The sequence below is a fragment of the Scyliorhinus canicula genome, chromosome 15, assembly GCF_902713615.1.
Source record: "Scyliorhinus canicula chromosome 15, sScyCan1.1, whole genome shotgun sequence".
NCBI classification, from domain to species: Eukaryota; Metazoa; Chordata; class Chondrichthyes; order Carcharhiniformes; family Scyliorhinidae; genus Scyliorhinus; species Scyliorhinus canicula.
Genome location: NC_052160.1, coordinates 104,615,667 through 104,635,949, shown reverse-complemented (window position 1 = coordinate 104,635,949; position 20,283 = coordinate 104,615,667). Strand labels below are relative to the sequence as shown.

The window sequence follows — 20,283 nt, the reverse complement described above, 5'->3', positions numbered from 1 at the left end:
TTGTTTTGATTTCAGATTTCCAGAATGTGCAGTATTCTGTTTTTCTGCTGGAGATTGTTTTGAAAGAAACAAAGTTATTTTATAATCTTAGTTCAGATATGAACAACAAATAGCTTTTCTACGATATGTGCACAAGCTTATTTCTTTAACATCAAATATTGTTATGAGAGTTGCTATACAATATATGTCTAAATCAGGGTTGTCCTTAATAAGTGACTTTATTACTGGAGTACCTCTTGCTTTAACATCTGTCTGTGTACTAAATTAGGTAATTTGGACATTCTGAATTCTCCCTCTGTGTACCCTAACAGGCGCTGGAATGTGGCGACAAGGGGCTTTTCACAGTAACTTCATTGTAGTGTTAATGTAAGCCTACTTGTGACAATAAAGATTATTGTTATTATAAACCTTAACAATAGCTGGCCTGAGCAGTTTGGAATTCCCCAGATTTTCCTGCACATTAACAGTTAATTTCTTTCGTGGAAACGGCTCTCCGAGTACAGTACTTGTGAAAATCAGAATCTGACTTTGCTTTGAGTCTAAGATTTGTTTATTTGGCAGCATGATGAGGTGATGCTGGAATTAATGGTTATTTTAGACCAGAGGGCTCATTATTGACTGTGGGACATGACAATGGGCTCTTTTTCATGGACTTTGAGTAAACGAGCAGTCAGTATATAAAAGATCTGTCATTCTCAGAATGAATGCCAAATAACAGCTGCCATCTGGAAAAGAGGACTTGTATTAGCTACATCCAATACTTGTTCACAAATCTTTCACCTTACACCAGAATAACATGCATCTGCACCAAAAGCCAGAGAAGTAGAAAAAAGATTCTTTCATCATTAATTGGTGTGATAGAATTAGTAAATTTGAAAGTGCGACTTGATGTACTTTTGGGGTGGAAGAATAGTGAAAAATCTTATTTGTTTCACTTTGTGAGTTGACAAAATTAAATCTTTTTAAAAACATTTTGAATTACTGCATCATTGGCCAAATGCAGCCGTTTGCATATAACCAAATGATGTTTCCACCAGATGTAAGATGCAAACTGCTAAATGAACATCTTAATTCTTGTTAGTTGCAGTAAGAACATATTCATTATGCAGTCATTATTCATTGTAACGTTGCCGCTTTAATGCCAAAGTGGTTTCAAAGTGCTCATCAATGTGACAATGGCAGTGGATGTAATACACTGAAAAGCCGTCTCAGCTCATTAAAGCCTGTATGCCTTTAAAGTGGCTAAGAATACAATTTTGTAAATGTTACTTGCTGTATTTTTAACAGAGCTTTTTTTTAATCCAGGTCCACCATCTATAACTGTCTTTCGTCTTTGTGTGTACCTCAAGAATCTGATAGGAAATTTATTTTGTGTAGATAGGTGTTGCTCATTTACCACTTCTTTGGCATGTAACCCTCAAACATCACAAAGTCATCATAGTCCCAGATGACCATAGGCTGCTTTCCCCTTTGAGGGGGAGAGCAGACTGGTGGTAATTTAATCTGAGGATCAACACACGAGGGGCAAGGTTGAGAAGTCTGGCCATCATGAATAATCTCAGCCGGTACGGGAATTGAACCTGCGCTGTCGGCCTTGCTCTGCGTCACGAACCAGCTGCCTAGCCAACTGAACTAAACCAGCCAAATCCAAGTGTACTGTCAGTGACAGTAAAAGTCGAAAGTTGCATCTCTAATTGCATCTGTACAAATCTTTCACGTAACATACACATAACAATACTGATCGAGTTACATCTGATCTGGCTACGCAAATGAGATTCGGATTAATGAGAAATTGGCAGAAAACAAACTAATAAGTCTTCTTTTCAATAAATTTTATAAACCCAATTCTTATTTTCCAATTAAGGGGCAATTTAGCGTGGCCAATCCACCTACCATGCACATCTTTGGGTTGTGGGGGTGAAATCCACGCAGACACGGGAGAATGTGCAAACTCCAGATGGACAGTGACCCGGGGCCGGGATCGAACTTGGCTCCTCAGGCCGCAGGCAGCAGTGCTAACCACTGCGCGACCATGCCACCCCACAAAAAAATCTTTTAAAAAAAAATTATTTTCTTACAAAGAAAATCCACCTAAAGACTTATTTCTGTTTTCACTTTGAAAGTTGCTGTTCAGCTGAATCTAATTTTGTTGCTTTATTTACAGCAAGCCCCACTGCAGTATCCCAGCTCAGCAGCCCCACTCCAAAAATGATGCGCTCAAACAGCATTCCGACTCATGATTCCTCTTTCGACTTGTATGGAAGCTTACAGATGGGGAGCACAGTTTCTTTGGCAGAAAGACCAAAAGGGATGATCCGCTCTGGTTCATTTAGGGATCCTGTGGATGATGGTACAAATAAATGTTTTCACTTTCGACAAATATTATGTGAATCATTTTTCTGTTATTTGATGTTGCAGGATCGTTCAGCAGCTTGAATAGTTATCAGTTTGAAGATAAATCTTGAAACAAATGCCTAAACAAATCACAGAATTGTTACAGCACAGAAAGGAAGCAATTCAGCCCATCAAGTCTGCACCAGCTCTCTAAATGAGCAAATCACCTGGTGCCTTTCTCCCAGCCTTGCCCTGTAACCCTGCACATTTTTCTTTTGCAGATTACAGTCCAATTTGCCTTTCAATGCCTCAATTGAACCTACCTCCACCACACTCTCGGCCAGTGCATTCAGACCCCAACCATTCACTGCATGAACATCTTTATCCTCATGTCGTTTTTGCTTCATGTGCTAATTACTTTAAATCTGTGCCCTCTCATTCTCAGTCCTTCTACGAGTGGGAACAGTTTCTCCCTATCTACTCTGACCAGAACCCTCATGCTTTTGAATATCTCTATCAGATTTCCTCTCAGCCTTCTCATCTCCGAAGAAAACAGTCCCTGCATCTTCAATCCATCTTCAAAGCCAAAGTTTCTCATCTTGGAACGATTCTCATGAATCTTTTCTACACTCACCCCAGTATCTTCACATCTTGGCTAAAGTGTGGTGCCCAGAAATCGATGCAGTACTTCAGCTGAGGCCGAACTAGTGACTTATCCAAGTTCAACATAATCTCTTTGCTTTTGTATTCGATGGCCGTATTTCTACATATATAGTCCCCTCCCTCTTGCACTCTCTTTAGAGTTGTACCCTCATTTTATACTGTTTCTCCATATTCCTCCTTAAAAAGCGCATTGAACTTGTGAGTAATGTAGCCATAGTCCCAGATGAACATGGGCTGCTTTCCCCTTTGAGTGGGGGGGGGGGGGGGAGGGGGGGGGGAGAGATGACTGGTGGTTATTCAACCTGAGAATCACCACACCTAAGGCGAGGGGCAAGGTTGAGAAAGCAGGACCTTCACGAATAACCTCAGGGCTGTCAGCCTCGCTCTGCATCACAAACCAGCTGTCCAGCCCACTGAGCTAAACCGTCCCTCTGTCATAATCAAATCTGATAAGAAAGAAAGCCAAGCCTACATTTGTTTGACCGTTCTCATGACCTCAGATTATCCCAACGTGCTTCCTGACCAATAACCATTATGTACATTAGTTATATGCATTAATATGTGAAACACCTGACACTAACCTTTCTGACTACTATTAAATATTTTAGATCATTCATAACACCCAGAGAATGGCCAGGATTTCCTGGACCCTTAAGATGGGGTCAGAGTTGGAAAGGCGACAAAGGGCCTGCCAACCTGAAACCAAATTGAGTCCCCTAAGTGGTCAATTGAGGGCCTCCTCCATGTTACAATGTTATTTTACTAGTGGTGGTGGATGGCAGGCGTTTGGGGGTGGCCCACTGCTCTATGGGGAGACAGATAGGTAAATAATGGCAACATTCCAGTGGGCTCCAGAGAGGGAAGCACCCTCCTGTTTCAATACTGTTTGACCTACCAAGGGAGCCACTGGTGGGAGTAGCCACACCCGCAACATCAGCATCTCCTACACTTGGTGACCCTCACACCACCAGACCAGGCATCCTCCAACCCCACATACCTGATTCTGAGGCTGCAAATCCATCAATGCTTTTCATCCAGGTTCTGCCCCACTGCTCCCCATGGCACTGCTGAACTACCGGCCCTCTGTTTGGGCTGACAGCTCTTGAATGAGGCCTTTCAACCTTAATAGGATGGCAGGCCCAACAGGAGCTGTCTGATTGACAGCCTCCCATAAAATGTAGTCCAGGCCTTGCCACCCACTGAAGTGGGGTTCTTGCCATTTCCAGCCCCGGTGACAGAACCCCTACCATGTCCGAAAAATCCCAGTCAATATTTCTGTCCCAGCGGAATATTAAAAATTTCATCAGGTGTTTCAAACTACTGTTGCTTCAAAGAACTGACAAAATAATTTAACAAGAGTATCATGTTGAGGATGAAGGAGTTGTTGCTGTTCAAAGTAACCTGGTTACCATTATGCTGTTGACACACATCCCATTTTGGACGGATGTTTAGAGCGGCACGTCCCCTAATGAGTAATTGCATGAGTTCTGGCCCAGACAGTTAACACCGCTTGAGTGCTTTGTGTAGCAAAGTGCCTTGTCTCGGCAGGCAGATTTACATTGTACGTCTCCCAGCATGTTCACGTAAAGAAGATCTATTTAACATTACCAAGGAGAAGTTTCCTTATACTTTTGAAAGATTTTCAGTGGAAAACATTTAGAAAGAAAACAATAGTTCATCACTGGAACACCCAGGTTCTTGGGACCATTTAATCAAAGGAGTGACTCTGCTCCTCTTATCTCGAATGGCAACAAGAAGAGCCAGAGCAATATGGTGACCTCACATTTCCTGAGGGCAAAAGTACAGCGGGAGCATTGTTGTGGGGGTGGCGTTCTTTTTCAGGAAATATTTTTGCTTTCTTTTCCATTTCATGCCCTGTTTAATTTATTTGTGCAATGCATTTTCACGAAAGTTTTCCTTCTGTGCCATCACTTTTTATCTATTTTCTATTCATTTCTTCCCTTTACCTGGCTCCAGTTCACTGGAGCTGTGTTCACAAAGTTGTCCGGAACACATTCAGGTAATTAGCGTGAATTATTCACTTGCCTGTTATTTTTATATCGATTTCCTGGTTTATAATTTTGTTTTTTTAGGTTTCCAATGCAACGTACAAACTCAAAACTCCCGGTGGGAAATTACCAGCCCACCAGCTCCGAGCAGATAACAGCAAGACTGTCAACCTTCAGGCTACAATTAACGTTATCAGCAAAGGCTATTTATATCCAAGTTTCGAAATTATTCTTTCACAGGTTTTTGTTCCCCCGGCCTGTGGAATTCTGTAGTATTCATCAGAAACAGATGGAAAACGCAGCGGAGGTCTTTTCAGCAGTGATAAACTGCGAAGGACTCGTTAGCAAAAGCAGGCGCTGTTGTCTGAGGCTAAATATATGCACTTCATTGCTGTGCAGTTACACTGTTAGTGTATCTGTGGAGCATAGGTAATCAAACAGGGGCCCCATACTCACTGCTTAGGGATCCCAGAGGTAGGCCGATTCAGTCGGTCTCACTTGATTGCAATATTTTTCTTCAATTGTTGACTTTTTAGCTCATTACTCAATATGTACTGAGATTTATTTTTCAGCTGTAGCCACACTGGATGGGTGAAACTATCTCTTGTTAAGAATAGTTGGTGTCCCTACACCCTAGAGTTTGACACCTGTAGAAGCATCCAAGCAGAATTATAGAAGACCTGCAATTAATGCAAGACACCTTGAACCTGTTTTGAAAATGTTCCTCTTACTGTTGTTTTACTAAAACCTCTGATATTTGGAGTTATATCTGCCTCAATCTGTCTGTGCGGAGTCTGCACGTCCTCCCCGTGTGTGCGTGGGTTTCCTCCGGGTGCTCCGGTTTCCTCCCACAGTCCAAAGATGTGCGGGTTAGGTGGATTGGCCGTGATAAATTGCCCTTAGTGTCCTAAAAAGTAAGGTTAAGGGGGGGGTTGTTGGGTTACGGGTGGATACGTGGGGTTGAGTGGGGTGATCATTGTTTGGCACAACATCGAGGGCCGAAGGGCCTGTTCTGTGCTGTACTGTTCTATTCTATTCTATAATCATTTAGGACTGACATTAATTATGGCGGCTGTGGGCTCCAATTGTGAGCCATAAATTCAGGGGTTACCCCACCGCAGCCATTTCCAGGAGCCCTGGTGTTGTTTTCTGCCCATCAGGCGATTAACTCCCATCCCTGTAAGGATGGGTCTTACTCTTCTAAGAGCTGCAGGCCAGTCGGCGAGTTGGCAACTCTGCAGTCACACTGGTGAGGTGGCCACTGCTGAAACTACAACTGGCTGGGAACACTAAGATGGAGGAGGCCTCAGGACCCAGGCATGGGGTGGTGGAATTGGGATCTCCAGGGCCCCTCCGGCACGCAGGCTCCAGCTAGAGGCAGGGGAATGGCAGGATTGTTGAGGGGGTCGTGCTGTTGTTTCAGTGGGAACAGCGTTTCCTGCTGTGGGGTCCCCCTGTGAGCCCCTGATTGTCCAATCACGAGGACACCCTCTCAATCCCTTCTCACCAACCCACAAAGAGGCTGGCAGCTTTTATTGGGTGGCATCCCCACATGATGGAGTGCCCTTCCTTCGCCGAGTGGCAGCATGAGGCCCTTAAGTGACCTTTAATTGATGAATTAAGGGACTCAATTGGCCTAAGGTCAGGAAGGCTGACCTTGACCTTGTCTGATGGAGACCGAAAGACAATGGGCAACCTGCTTCCTGCCTTACTTCCCAATTCTACGGCTACTCCCGCCTGCATGCTTGCTCTCATGTGTCAGATGAAATTATGCCCTTAGTTTTACATGCTTTCCTAAGTCTGTCATGCAGTTAAGATAGTAATCCTGCCTCTAACAGTATATCATTTGTGAAAAAGACTGATTAAGCTGCTATTGCAGGAAAATTGGGTAACCAATTTACTTTCATTCTTATGCCTAGTTACTTGCTGTGGGTTTCTTTTACTTTATTTGTCTTTGATTAATGTTTCAGATTTTATAGAAGCAGTTAAAATGGCTGCACAGCCTAAGAAAGGTTAACAAAAGTGAATCTGCAGATAACTAAGAAATGTCTATGAGAATGGAGAGTGCTGAAACAGAGAGGCAACTAAGGGCTGAATTTTATGCGGGCAACTTTTACGCAACAAGTCCCAGAGAGAAGTGTGCTGCTATGGAACGGGAGCTAAAGATGAATTTGGGGTCTCACAGTATATGCATAAGCTGCAATATATGTTTAAAAGGTGTTAGTAGCTTTAAATATATAACTGCGGTGTAATACGTCAACAAAAATCCTATTTAAAAAAAATCAAAGCCTTATGTTAAACCTTCCTTTGTATCCAACCCCCCCTCAATATTTATTCAAACTAATCCGGGGATTGACATATTTTCCATCACAAACCACAGTAGGTCTGAATGTTTTATATTAGCTTAATAAGGCAATTTCTGAGTAGCAATGACTTTTCATTTCTGGTTTAAAATATAGTTTCAGCATTTAAATGGTGGAGCCTGGTAATTAAGTCATCGACAGGAAGGGGCCCATGGGGAAACTTGCCCACTCACAGCAAGATGCCAAATAGGCTCATTGATGAACTGATTAAGAGCATTCATCCTTGGGCCCACTGGAATCTATTGGTAGCTCAGGGATTTCTCATGCCTCCGTAAGGCCATCCAAGGAACCCGGTTGGATTTTCCAACAGCCGAACAGACACTCAGGCCGGGATTCTCCCCCAACCGGCGAGGGCCGTACTGGCGCCAAAGAGTGGCGTGAACCACTCAGCGTTGGGCCGCCCGGAAGTTGCGGAATGCTCCGCACTTCCGGGGGCTAGGCCGCACTGGAGTGGTTGGCGCCGCGCCAACCGGTGCCGAAGGGCCTCCCACAGCCGGCGCGAGTTGGCACATGCGCAGGAGCACCAGTGTGTTCTGGCGCATGCGCAGAACTGCTGGCGTGATCCCTGCACATGCGCAGGGAGTTTCTTCTCCGCGCCGGCCATGGCGGAGCTTTACAGAGGCCAGCGCAGAGGGAAAGAGTGCCCCCACGGCACAGGCCTGCCCGCAGATCGGTGGGCCCCGATGGCGGGCCAGGCTACCGTGGGGCCCCTCCACCAGGGCCGTATCCCTACGTGTCCCCCCGAGGACCCCGCTAACCGCCCTCAGAGCGGGACCTTGTGTATTTCACGCATGCGGGACCGGCCGAAAACGGGCGGCCACTCAAAGAACAAAGAAAAGTACAGCATAGGAACAGGCCCTTCGGCCCTCCAAGCCTGCACCGACCATGCTGCCTGTCTAAACTAAAATCTTCGACACTTCCTGGGTCCGTATCCCTCTTTTCCCATCCAATTCATGTATTTGTCAAGATGCCCCTTAAATGTCACTATCGTCCCTGCTTCCACCACCTCCTCCGGCAGTGAGTTCCAGGCACCCACTATCCTCTGTGTTAAAAAACGTGCCTCGTACATCTCCTCTAAACCTTGCCCATCGCACCTTAAACCTATGCACCCTAGTAATTGACCCCTCCACCCTGGGAAAAAGTCTCTTAGTATCCACTTTGTCTATGCCCCTCATAATTTTGTAGACCTCTATCATGATGCCCCTCAACCTCCATCGTTCCAGTGAGAACAAACCAAATTTATTCAACCTCTCCTTATAGCTAATGCCCTCCATACCAGGCAACACCCTGGTAAATCCCTTCTGCACCAGTCTTGGACAATCGGGGCTTGGAGAATCGCCGGGAGGGGCCACTGCCAACGGCCCCTGACTGGCACGACGTGATCCCCGCCCCCGCCAAAAAAAACAGCGGCGGAGAAATCTGCAGCCGGCGGCGGGGCGGGATTCACGCGGCCCCCTGCCCCTCCCCCCCCCCGGCGATTCTCCGACCAGCGATGGGCCGAAGTCCCGCCGCTGACAGGCCTTTCCCGCCGGCGTGGTTTAAGCCACCTCTGTTACCGGCGGGTTTGGTGGCGCAGGTGGGCTCCGGGGGGGGAGGGGGGGGGGGGGGGGGAGTGGGGCGATCTGACCCCGGGGAGTGCCACCGCGGTGGCCTGGCCTGCGATCGGGGCCCACCGATCAGCGTGCGGGCCTGTGCCGTGGGGGCACTCTTTTTCTTCCGCCCCGCCATGGCCTTCACCCCTCCCCTGCGCATGCGCCGGTATGACGTCAGCAGCTGCTGGCGCATGGGCGGACCTCCGCCGGCCGGCGAAGGCCTTTCGGCCCCGGCTGGCGGGGCCAAAGGCCGTTTGCGCAGGCCGGCGGAGCGGGAGCCACTCCGCCGCGGGCCTTGCCCTTAAAGGTGCGGAGAATTCGGCACCTTTGGGGAGGCCCGACGCCGGAGTGGTTCACACCACTCCGTCCCGCCGGGACCCCCCGCCCCGCCGGGTTGGGGAGAATCCCGGCCATAGTTAATTTTCTCAGGCCTTTCCCATGGAACTGACGCTGGTTCTTCACTGTCGCTTGGTCAAAATGCTCGGATTACCTCTCTGACAGCACTGTGGGTGTATCTACACCACAAGGACTGCAGCGATTCAAGAAGGCAGCTCACCACCACCTTCCTGAGAGCAATTAGGGATGGGCAGTAAATGCTGGCGCAGCCACCAATGTCTACAACCCCATTAATTAATTTTTAACATCCAGCTCAAAGTGAGGGATTCTCCGCTCCCCCCCCCCCCCCCGTGCGCCACATTTCCACGTCGACCCGCCGGCGGGATTCTCCATTACGCTGGCCAGTCAATGGGGTTTCCCATTGTGGGGCAGCCCCACACTGTCAGGAAACCCCAGGTGCCGGCAAAACGGTCAATCCCGCCGGCGGAGAATCCCACCCAGGAATTATAATACTCAGAATGTCATTGGCCTTTTATGTGACTTGATTCTGCAATTATACTTTGGGGAAATATTGCATTTGTACTCATAGAATCATAGAATTTACAGTGCAGAAGGAGGCCATTTGGCCCATCGAGTCTGCACTGGCCCTTGAAAAGAGCAGCCTACTTAAGCCCATGCCTCCGCCCTATCCCCACAACCCAGTAACCCCACCTAACCTTTTTGGACAGTAAGGGCAATTTAGCATGGCCGATCCACCTAACCGGCACCTCTTTGGACAATGGGAGGAAACCGGAGCACCCGGAGGAAACCCACGCTGACATGGGGAGAGCGTGCAGACTCCACACAGACAGTGACTCAAGCCTGGAATCGAATCTGGGACCCTGGAGCTGTGAAGCAACTGTGCTAACCACTATGCTACCGTGCTGCCCATACTCCTTGTTGTCTCTCTTGATCCACAGTCTTTATCATCTTTCCAACGAAATACAATTGTTGTTTTGCCTCCCAAAATATATTTCTACATTTCTCTGTACTGAGTTGTATCTTTGTATCCATCAAATATGTAGAAAGTGTTTTGGATACTCTGAGGATGCAACATGGTGTACAGCATGTGGACAGCATTCTTCTAGCTTTCATTCTGATTTTAGTTTACACATTTAGTGCAGTATTACATTTTAACTTAGTCTTTTCATCGATACATTTTTGCCGGTTCTGTTTATTTTTACAGCATAATACTGTTTTCTGCAAAATTTAAAAGAAATAAATAAATTTAGAGCACCCGATTATTTTTTCCAATTAAGTGACAATTTAGCATGGCCAACCACTTACCCTGCACATCTTTGGGCCTTAAGGATGAGGCCCTCCACAGACACGGGGAGAATGTGCAAACTCCACACGGACAGCGACTCGGGGCCGACGTTGTGAGGCAGCAGTGCTAGCCACTGCGCCACCGTGCACCCAAGCAAAATGAATTGTGAGCTCTCAGTTTTCAGTGGAAGATTGCAGCTTGAAGTAGTCATAGAACATAGAACAGTACAGCACAGAACAGGCCCTTCGGCCCTCGATGTTGTGCCGAGCAATGATCACCCTACAAGCCAACGTATCCATCTTATTCCAGTAACCCAACAACCCCCCCATTAACTTTATTTTTTAGGACACTAAGGGCAATTTAGTATGGCCAATCCAGCTAACCCGCACATCTTTGGACTGTGGGAGGAAACCGGAGCACCCGGAGGAAACCCACGCACACACGGGGAGGACGTGCAGACTCCGCACAGACAGTGACCCAGCCAGGAATCGAACCTGGGACCCTAGAGCTGTGAAGCATTTATGCTAACCACCATGCTACCGTGCTGCCCCCGTGCAATATAGTCATATTGCAGTTTTGTCATTGCAGATCAGTAGACATCGTCGACCATTTTAATTATAATTGCCTCGATCAATTTACGCTTGTGTTAATGATGCAATAACTGTCATCTCTTCTTAACCAATTACATCAAGGTTCATGCTGCTGAGGAACATGTTCCTCTGTTAAACTAGCATTTCTTCAACTTTAATTCTTCACTGGGACACCTTTCCTCTTGGAGAGGGGTGTGTGTGGGAGGTGGGGGGTGGGGGGGCTGCGGGGATGGAAATACTGATGCCCATTTCATGCCTCTAAACTTGAACTTTAATCAGTCAAGACATGCATTGAAAGCACTCATGAGTAAATGACCAACAAACACTTTCCCAGCAGGGAGACTCAGTGAGGTGCTGAGCAGTGTTTCAATGAATGAAACAATCAGAAAATATCTGTCAAGAAAAACCATGCATTCATCCACGAAAGAGCTGATGATGTAGCTGATGTTTGTAATCTGGAAGATGCAGTAACTTTTCACAATATGCTGGGAACAGGATTATCTTTGAGAAGTCTGACTGCATTTTTAGCATTGCAACATGCACCCAGGTAGACAGGGAATAGGGATGTTTCTATTTTGTAGCTGCGAACAAACTCTAATGCAACAATTACTGACCTTGATTTGAAAATCTATTTTGCAGTTCACGGCTCAGTGCTTTCACTTGCGTCCACCACGTCATCTGTTCATTCCACAGTGAGTCTTGTTTATCTTCTTTTTTTAAAAATCCAGAATAAATTTTTAGTGGTAGCATTAAATCTCTGACTTCAAATGCACTTGTATTGGAAAAGATATGAATGGAGAATGAGATAGATGATTATTTAATGTGGTTTTGTGAATACAACTGACGCACTTTTTATGTTCTCCTGAATGAATATTCTGTTTGAAGTTCTCTGCAATGGGCTGAAGACCAGAATCATTTCACCGACTGTCTGTCAGTCTCCAGAAAGTCTGTTTTCTGAATCAACCTGCTGTGTATCATCAGCTAGTTCAATGACTTAATAGAGGAGCTAAATCTTACCAGCTTTGTGTTGCATGCTACATACACACACAACAATAGTTTGTGGATTTGCTTTCTTCTATAATGAGGAAATGAATGAGCAGTTACCACAGCTCATAGATTCACACAGCGCAGGAGAAGCCCATTTGATCCATCGTGTTGATCCAAAGCAACCTATCTTGTTGGGAAACATGGCAGCTGGCCGCACTTAATTGGCAAGAGGGAAGCCACATGCCAGTCCCCTGACAACAGGAAAACCTTCTGTGATTAAGTTGGAGCTGAAAACATGCCCACAGAGGAAAATTGCCAGCTCACAACAGCTTGTCAATTTGACACATTTTTGAGCCAATTGACACCAAATACCCCTGAGACCACCAGAATTTAATGGTGGCTCAGGTGTGCCTGCGGCCTTCTGGAGTGGGGGGCTCTTTCAAAGGAGGGTCTTTAACTGACTACTCCACATTACTTGCATTCAACTCACTCCCCACCACTCCCCTCTCACGATCCTTTCTCCATGACCCCGATCCCACCTTCTCTTACTTTTGGTCAAGGTCCTTAATTGATCCTGGGCCTCTGGTGGATGCATTTTCACATCGGCCACCATAAGAACATAAGAACTAGGAGCAGGAGTAGGCCATCTGGCCCCTCGAGCCTGCTCCGCCATTCAATTAGATCATGGCTGATCTTTTGTGGACTCAGCTCCACTTTCCGGCCCGAACACCATAACCCTTAATCCCTTTATTCTTCAAAAAACTATCTATCTTTACCTTAAAAACATGTAATGAAGGAGCCTCAACTGCTTCACTGGGCAAGGAATTCCATAGATTCACAACCCTTTGGGTGAAGAAGTTCCTCCTAAACTCAGTCCTAAATCTACTTCCCCTTATTTTGAGGCTATGCCCCCTAGTTCTGCTGTCACCCGCCAGTGGAAACAACCTGCCCGCATCTATCCTATCTATTCCCTTCATAATTATAAATGTTTCTATTAGATCCCCCCTCATCCTTCTAAATTCCAACGAGTACAGTCCCAGTCTACTCAACCTCTCCTCATAATCCAACCCCTTCAGCTCTGGGATTAACCTAGTGAATCTCCTCTGCACACCTTCCAGCGCCAGTACGTCCTTTCTCAAGTAAGGAGACCAAAACTGAACACAATACTCCAGGTGTGGCCGCACTAACACCTTATACAATTGCAACATAACCTCCCTAGTCTTAAACTCCATCCCTCTAGCAATGAAGGACAAAATTCCATTTGCCTTCTTAATCACCTGTTGCACTTGTAAACCAACCTTCTGTGACTCATGAACTAGCACACCCAAGTCTCTCTGAACAGCGGCATGCTTTAATATTTTATTGTTTAAATAATAATCCCGTTTGCTGTTATTCCTACCAAAATGGATAACCTCACATTTGTCAACATTGTATTCCATCTGCCAGACCCGAGCCCATTCACTTAACCTATCCAAATCCCTCTGCAGACTTCCAGTATCCTCTGCACTTTTCTCTTTACCACTCATCTTAGTGTCATCTGCAAACTTGGACACATTGCCCTTGGTCCCCAACTCCAAATCATCAATGTAAATTGTGAACAATTGTGGGCCCAACACGGATCCCTGAGGGACACCACTAGCTACTGATTGCCAACCAGAGAAACACCCATTTATCCCAACTCTTTGCTTTCTATTAATTAACCAATCCTCTATCCATGCTACTACTTTACCCTTAATGCCATGCATCTTTATCTTATGCAGCAACCTTTTGTGTGGCACCTTGTCAAAGGCTTTCTGGAAATCTAGGTATACCACATCCATCGGCTCCCCGTTATCTACTGCACTGGTAATGTCCTCAAAAAATTCCACTAAATTAGTTAGGCATGACCTGCCTTTAACGAACCCATGCTGCGTCTGCCCAATGGGACAATTTCTATCCAGATGCCTCGCAATTTCTTCCTTGATGATAGATTCCAGCATCTTCCCTATTACCGAAGTTAAACTCACTGGCCTATAATTTCCTGCTTTCTGCCTACCTCCTTTTTTAAACAGTGGCGTCACGTTTGCTAATTTCCAATCCACCGGGACCACCCCAGAGTCTAGTGAATTTCGGTAAATTATCACTAGTGCATCTGCAATTTCCCTAGCCATCTCTTTTAGCACTCTGGGATGCATTCCATCAGGGCCAGGAGACTTGTCTACCTTTAGCCCCATTAGCTTGCCCATCACTCCCTCCTTAGTGATAACAATCCTCTCAAGGTCCTCACCTGTCATAGCCTCATTTCTATCAGTCGCTGGCATGTTATTTGTGTCTTCCACTGTGAAGACCGACCCAAAAAACCTGTTCAGTTCCTCAGCCATTTCCTCATTTCCCATTATTAAAACTCCCTTCTCATCCTCTAAAGGACCAATATTTACCTTAGCCACTCTTTTTTGTCTTATATATTTGTAAAAACTTTTACTGTCTGTTTTTATATTCTGAGCAAGTTTACTCTCATACTCTATCTTACTCTTCTTTATAGCTTTTTTAGTAGCTTTCTGTTGCCCCCTAAAGATTTCCCAGTCCTCTAATCTCCCAGCAATCTTTGCCACTTTATATGCTTTTTCCTTCAATTTGATACTCTCCCTTATTTCCTTAGATATCCACGGTCGATTTTCCCTCTTTCTTCCGTCCTTCCTTTTTGTTGGTATAAACCTTTGCTGAGCACTGTGAAAAATCGCTTGGAAGGTTCTCCACTGTTCCTCAACTGTTCCACCATAAAGTCTTAGCTCCCAGTCTACCTTAGCTAGTTCTTCTCTCATCCCCTTGTAATCTCCTTTGTTTAAACACAAAACACTAGTATTTGATTTTACTTTCTCACCCTCCATCTGTATTTTAAATTCCACCATATTGTGATCGCTCCTTCCGAGAGGATCCCTAACTATGAGATCATGAATCAATCCTGTCTCATTACACAGGACAAGATCTAGGACCGCTTGTTCCCTCGTAGGTTCCATTACATACTGTTCTAGGAAACTATCGTGGATACATTCTATAAACTCCTCCTCACGGTTGCCTTGACCGACCTGGTTAAACCAATCGACATGTAGATTAAAATCCCCCATGATAACTGCTGTACCATTTCTACATGCATCAGTTATTTCTTTGTTTATTGCCTGCCCCACCATCTCGTTACTATTTGGTGGCCGATAGACTACCCCTATCAGTGACTTTTTCGCCTTACTATTCCTGATTTCCACCCAAATGGATTCAACCTTATCCTCCATAGCACCGATGTCATCCCTTACTATTGCCCGGATGTCATCCTTAAATAACAGAGCAACACCACCTCCCTTACCATCCTCTCTGTCTTTCCGAATAGTTTGATACCCTCGGATATTTAACTCCCAGTCGTGACCATCCTTTAACCATGTTTCAGTAATGGCCACTAAATCATAGTCATTTACGATGATTTGTGCCACCAACTCATTTAGTTTATTCCGAATACTACGAGCATTCAGGTAAAGTACACTTATGTTGGTTTTTTTACCTCTGTTTTGAATCTTAACATCTCCAGTTTTATTCCTTTCCACTCCCGGGGACAGCAGTAAGGAGCTGTTGGCCTCTGATTGGCCGGCAGCTCTCAATGGGATTTCCACCCTTTGGGGTCTTCAGTCTCGGGGAAGGCCTGAGGCTGACTCGTTAAATGGCTATAATTCTGCTGGCCCATCTCCAACCAGTAGACCCCCCACCCCACAATCGGGTCAATTAAATCCCACCCACAGTGTCTGTGTCAGTACTTTGGCAGAACCATGCAGTTGGTCTCACTCCCCTTTTCATTTCTTATAACCCTCCAAAATTCCTCTTTTCCGGTATATATCAAGTGCATTTTTGAAAGTTACTCTTGAATATTCTTGCACTATTCCTTCAGGAATGCAATCCAGATTGTTGCGGTTAGCCTCTGGTTACCAACCTTCCTGCCAAGTGGGAACAGTTTCTCCCTACCTTACCTTAATTAAAGATTATTATTATCCATCAAAACCTCTCATAATTTTGAACACCCCCATCTAACCTCTACTCGAAGGAAAACAATCCACGGATTTCTGCTATATCTTTTCTTAACTGTGAGAGGAGATGAAAAGGAATGGGGAAATTCTTCCTCAAGCAAGGAGCAATGCAGAATGGTGTACATCTGCTGCCAGAATCCGAGTTTTTGAGACAGTTAATGTGGGTGCAAAGTTTCAATAAACATTGCCACTTCAGTCATTTTTACTGAGTCATTCTATTTTAGTGGAGAGGAGAATGGATAATGTCCATCATGCCCCACTGCAAGCTAACTTGCTATGAGCTATGGATAGCTTTCCAAACCGTATGGTTATATTGGCCTGGATTCTCTGACCCGATGCGGGGTCGGAGATTCCCCGGGAGGACATGAGAATCGCGCCCTGACGCTGGCTTCCCGATTCTACCCCACCAATTCCCGGGTGCCCGTGGGATTCCTGCCATGCCAGCCGGGGGCCATTGAAAGCGCCATCCCTCTCCCGCCGATTTTCCAGGCCCCGAAGGGCCGAGTGGCAGCCGAGTCCCGCCAGCGTGGGTTACTCAGGTTCCACACGGCGGGACCTGGAAGCTGTGTCTGCAGGGGCCGTCCTGGAGGGGTGTGTGGGAGGATCCGACCCCGGCCGGGGGTGGGGGGAGGGGGGGTGGTGGGGGCACAGTTGCCTGGCGCGCGATCGGACTGCCGATCGGCAGGTGGGCTGGTTTCCGTGGGGGCCTATGTTCCTCCGCGCTGGGCCCCTGTAGGGCCCCGCCATATTGCCCACGGGCCGGCGCAGAGAAGGGAACCCCCGCACACGCGCAGAACCACGCCAGCCATAGCGCGCATGCGCAGAATCACGCCAGCCGTTCCGCATCGGCTGTAGCTGCAGGGACCACTCCGGCACCAACCTAGTCCCCTAGGGAGGGGAGCATTCCCCATTATTGGGGACCGTTAACACTAGAGTGGTAGGCGCCGCTTTTCAAGCCGGCGTGGGGGACATAGTCCCATTATTGGAGAATCCCGCCCATTGTCTTCACCGAAGGTTTTGCAAAACACCAAGCAAGCACAGAGAGTAACACATTGTTGGTTCATCAAACAGAAACCATTGTGTTGGTTTGTTTGGAGAAAGTATATTAATTTAACTAGAATTCATTATCACAAATTAGCTACACTGACAGACAGTTCCTTGTTTTTTTAATCAAATTTATGCTGAGGTGAAAATTCAATGGCCCTGAATTCCACAAAGAAAATGGTTACCTGTGACCCCATGTCATTATCAGTCTGAGAACAGCCTGTTAAATGATGGTGGGTTGTGTGATTTTCTGGTGTTGAATACAGCGAAGAGTTACAGCTCAGAAATATCAATATAGAGACTGAAGTGCAGAGATAAGAGTTACGATATTTTCAAAGAGAATTATATCTTTCCTGCAGTTCAGTAAACTAAGCCAGTCTGGGTTGGTTCTGTGGCCTGCCGTTTGATGTGTAGAAATTTAGAATATTGACTACATCTGTGCCATTGCTTTCCTTCATTTACTGAGCTATAAAACATGTTCAGTCTCCATTTAGTGTTGTTCTGCCCGAGTTTAGATGGAAGATGCCAATATTTGGAAGGTTGCTGCGTTATTGATTTGTTGGTTTGAAAATAATGTTTTTTATTTAATTTCCTATAGAGTGAAGACAAGGCCCAAGGAGAGGTATGAATATCAAATGATTTATTGTTTTTTCTCAGTGTAGTTTATCAGGAAATGGAAATATTGTTCATTAGACTATTCAGATAAATGATTGTTTGCTCCGAAATGGGTATATTCCTACTCTTCATAATAGTGGTATTATCACGGGACTAGTAATCCAGAGGCTCTGGGTTCCTGGGTTCAAATCCGCCACTGTAGATGGCGAAATTTGAATTCTGTAAAAATCTGGCATTAAATGGTCTAACGATGACCGTGAAACCATTGTCAATTGTTGTAGAAACCAATCTGGTTCACCAACATCCTTGACGGATGAAAATCTGCCGTTCTTCCCTTGTCTAGCCTACGTCTGACTCCAGATCTGCGGCAATGCGGTTGACTGTTAACTGCCATCTCAAGGGCAATTAGGGATGGGCAACAAATGCTGGCCCAGGTCCCATGAACAAATCAAAAAACTTAAATCAGCTGAAATGTAAAGCTAATGCAAAGCTGCACTTTATATCAGTTGGCCGCACTGATTATATGTCTTATTGGTAATTGAAATCAGTACATTTAGTGATGCTTGATGAGACAAATGTGAATAAAATGGGTGTCTTCCATTCAGTATCTACGATCCTATAAGGAATTGGAGCTAATGTGGAATTATTTGTTACAGCACATTCGCAAGCTACGTAGGGAACTTGAATCCTCACATGACAAGGTTTCCGCACTTACAACACAACTGTCTACTAATGTAAGTTGTTTGTTTATTTGTACTTACATCACCGACATAACAACACCCTATTTAATACAGCGCATCTGTCTTTGTGTTTCTATTAAAAGTACTGTGATAATTATTAAAGCCACGGAACAGCCCACTTTCCATTTTCAATGCTGTTGGATCTCTCGTTGGGTAACTTGTGGCCTGCTCTGGATTGGGAAGGTTTCCCACTACTTGTGAGTGACTTAGTCTAACTCTGGTAGGTTTCTTCAACAACCCCTTTATTTACTCTATAGTACATTCTAAGCTCCTAGGTAAGTACACCTCTCTGTGTACAGACTATTCCATCTTCTCTTTGCAGTCTCTTGGACATGACTGCTGATATCACTATTACATCATGATGACCAGAACTCATTACCATGAATATTAACCCATTATTCTACAAAACCCCCAAGTACCATCTCAACTTTTGAAATAACAATCTTAAACTATTTTCTCAAACATTTTCCTTACATTTTCTTTTTAAAAGTTTTTTTCCAATTAATGGGTAATTTAACGTGGCCAATCCACCTACCCTGCACATCTTTGAGTTGTGGGAGTGAGACCCATGCAGACACTGGGAGATTGAACAAACTCCACACGGACAGGGGCCGGGATCGAGCGCTGTGAGGCAGCAGTGCTAACCACCATGCCGCCCCACATTACATTTTCAAACTTCTGTAGACCTCCTGTACTCTTTAAAAAGTCCATCCAGCTTGTACTCTTTCCAGTCTCCGCTCACCCCCTGCCAAGCCTTCCAAATCAGTGTCATAAAGGGTTTCAATACCCCACAGTGGTCTCAGCTCTCTCGGAGGACGTTGTGGACATATGCGGTTACTCATCACTCCACGAACACATTAGTGGAGTGGGCTAGCTGCATTCCACGACTGCTGGTGACTGGGTTGTGATCGCTGGGCAACTGACCGTTCAATGAAAGACTGATTCAGAAGATTTCAGGACATGCATGATCACACTCTCTTCAACAGGAAGAGGACAAACCAACACTTTTCCTGGAGCTTTATGCTCTGCCTCAGCACACTGGAGAAAGGCCTGAGAAGATGAAGCACCTTGAGCCTTGATGACGATGAAGTACCTTGAGCCTCGATGAAGAATTACACAGCTGGATCATTCGCCACTGCACTGATGATGCAAAAAACATTCAGTACCTCACATTTGAATAAATCTGGAAAATGAGAAGAAGAGTGATGAAAATCCTGCAGACATTGTAGGATATGGAGAAAATAGTACTTCCCTGCGATACGAAGGTACTATTTGCACTTTCTGTAGGTACTAGTAACATTGCAACATTTGTTTCAGTGTCAGGCTCCTCTGGTGTCGGCAGTGGGTTGATATTAGCAACTTAAGAAGGTAAGACATCACCATCTTAACACTGGAATAAGTCTCCTTGATTGGATGTGGATAAAATTCTCGTATTGGATTCTTCAGCTGGAGAAGTTCTGTTTTTTTTTAGCCTCTGCTTCTGTGCTGAAGGGCGACATTTAGTGGCAGAATGATTTACTGATGAGATTGAAGTGTGGCGGCAATTTACTATCACTTGAGCTAATCGGCTCCACCTTTGTTTCAGCAGCTTAATCCAATGTTGAATCAAACATTTTGTTCTCTCTGGGCAACTATCTATGGTCAGTCGGCAATGTACA

General features: G+C 45.6%; 1 protein-coding gene across 6 annotated transcripts in view; it reads left to right on the top strand.

Annotated features, from left to right (window-relative positions):
- The window catches only part of LOC119979037 (neuron navigator 1-like), an 806,372-nt gene that overhangs the window by 700,900 nt on the left and 85,189 nt on the right, over window positions 1-20,283 (top strand). For all 6 annotated transcript variants that reach the window (XM_038821010.1, XM_038821009.1, XM_038821014.1 and 3 more), the window contains 4 exons: window positions 2,165-2,350; window positions 11,833-11,885; window positions 17,869-17,892; window positions 18,542-18,619. In XM_038821010.1, the coding sequence (XP_038676938.1) occupies window positions 2,165-2,350; window positions 11,833-11,885; window positions 17,869-17,892; window positions 18,542-18,619 (341 nt within the window). The remainder of the gene's footprint in view (window positions 1-2,164; window positions 2,351-11,832; window positions 11,886-17,868; window positions 17,893-18,541; window positions 18,620-20,283) is intronic.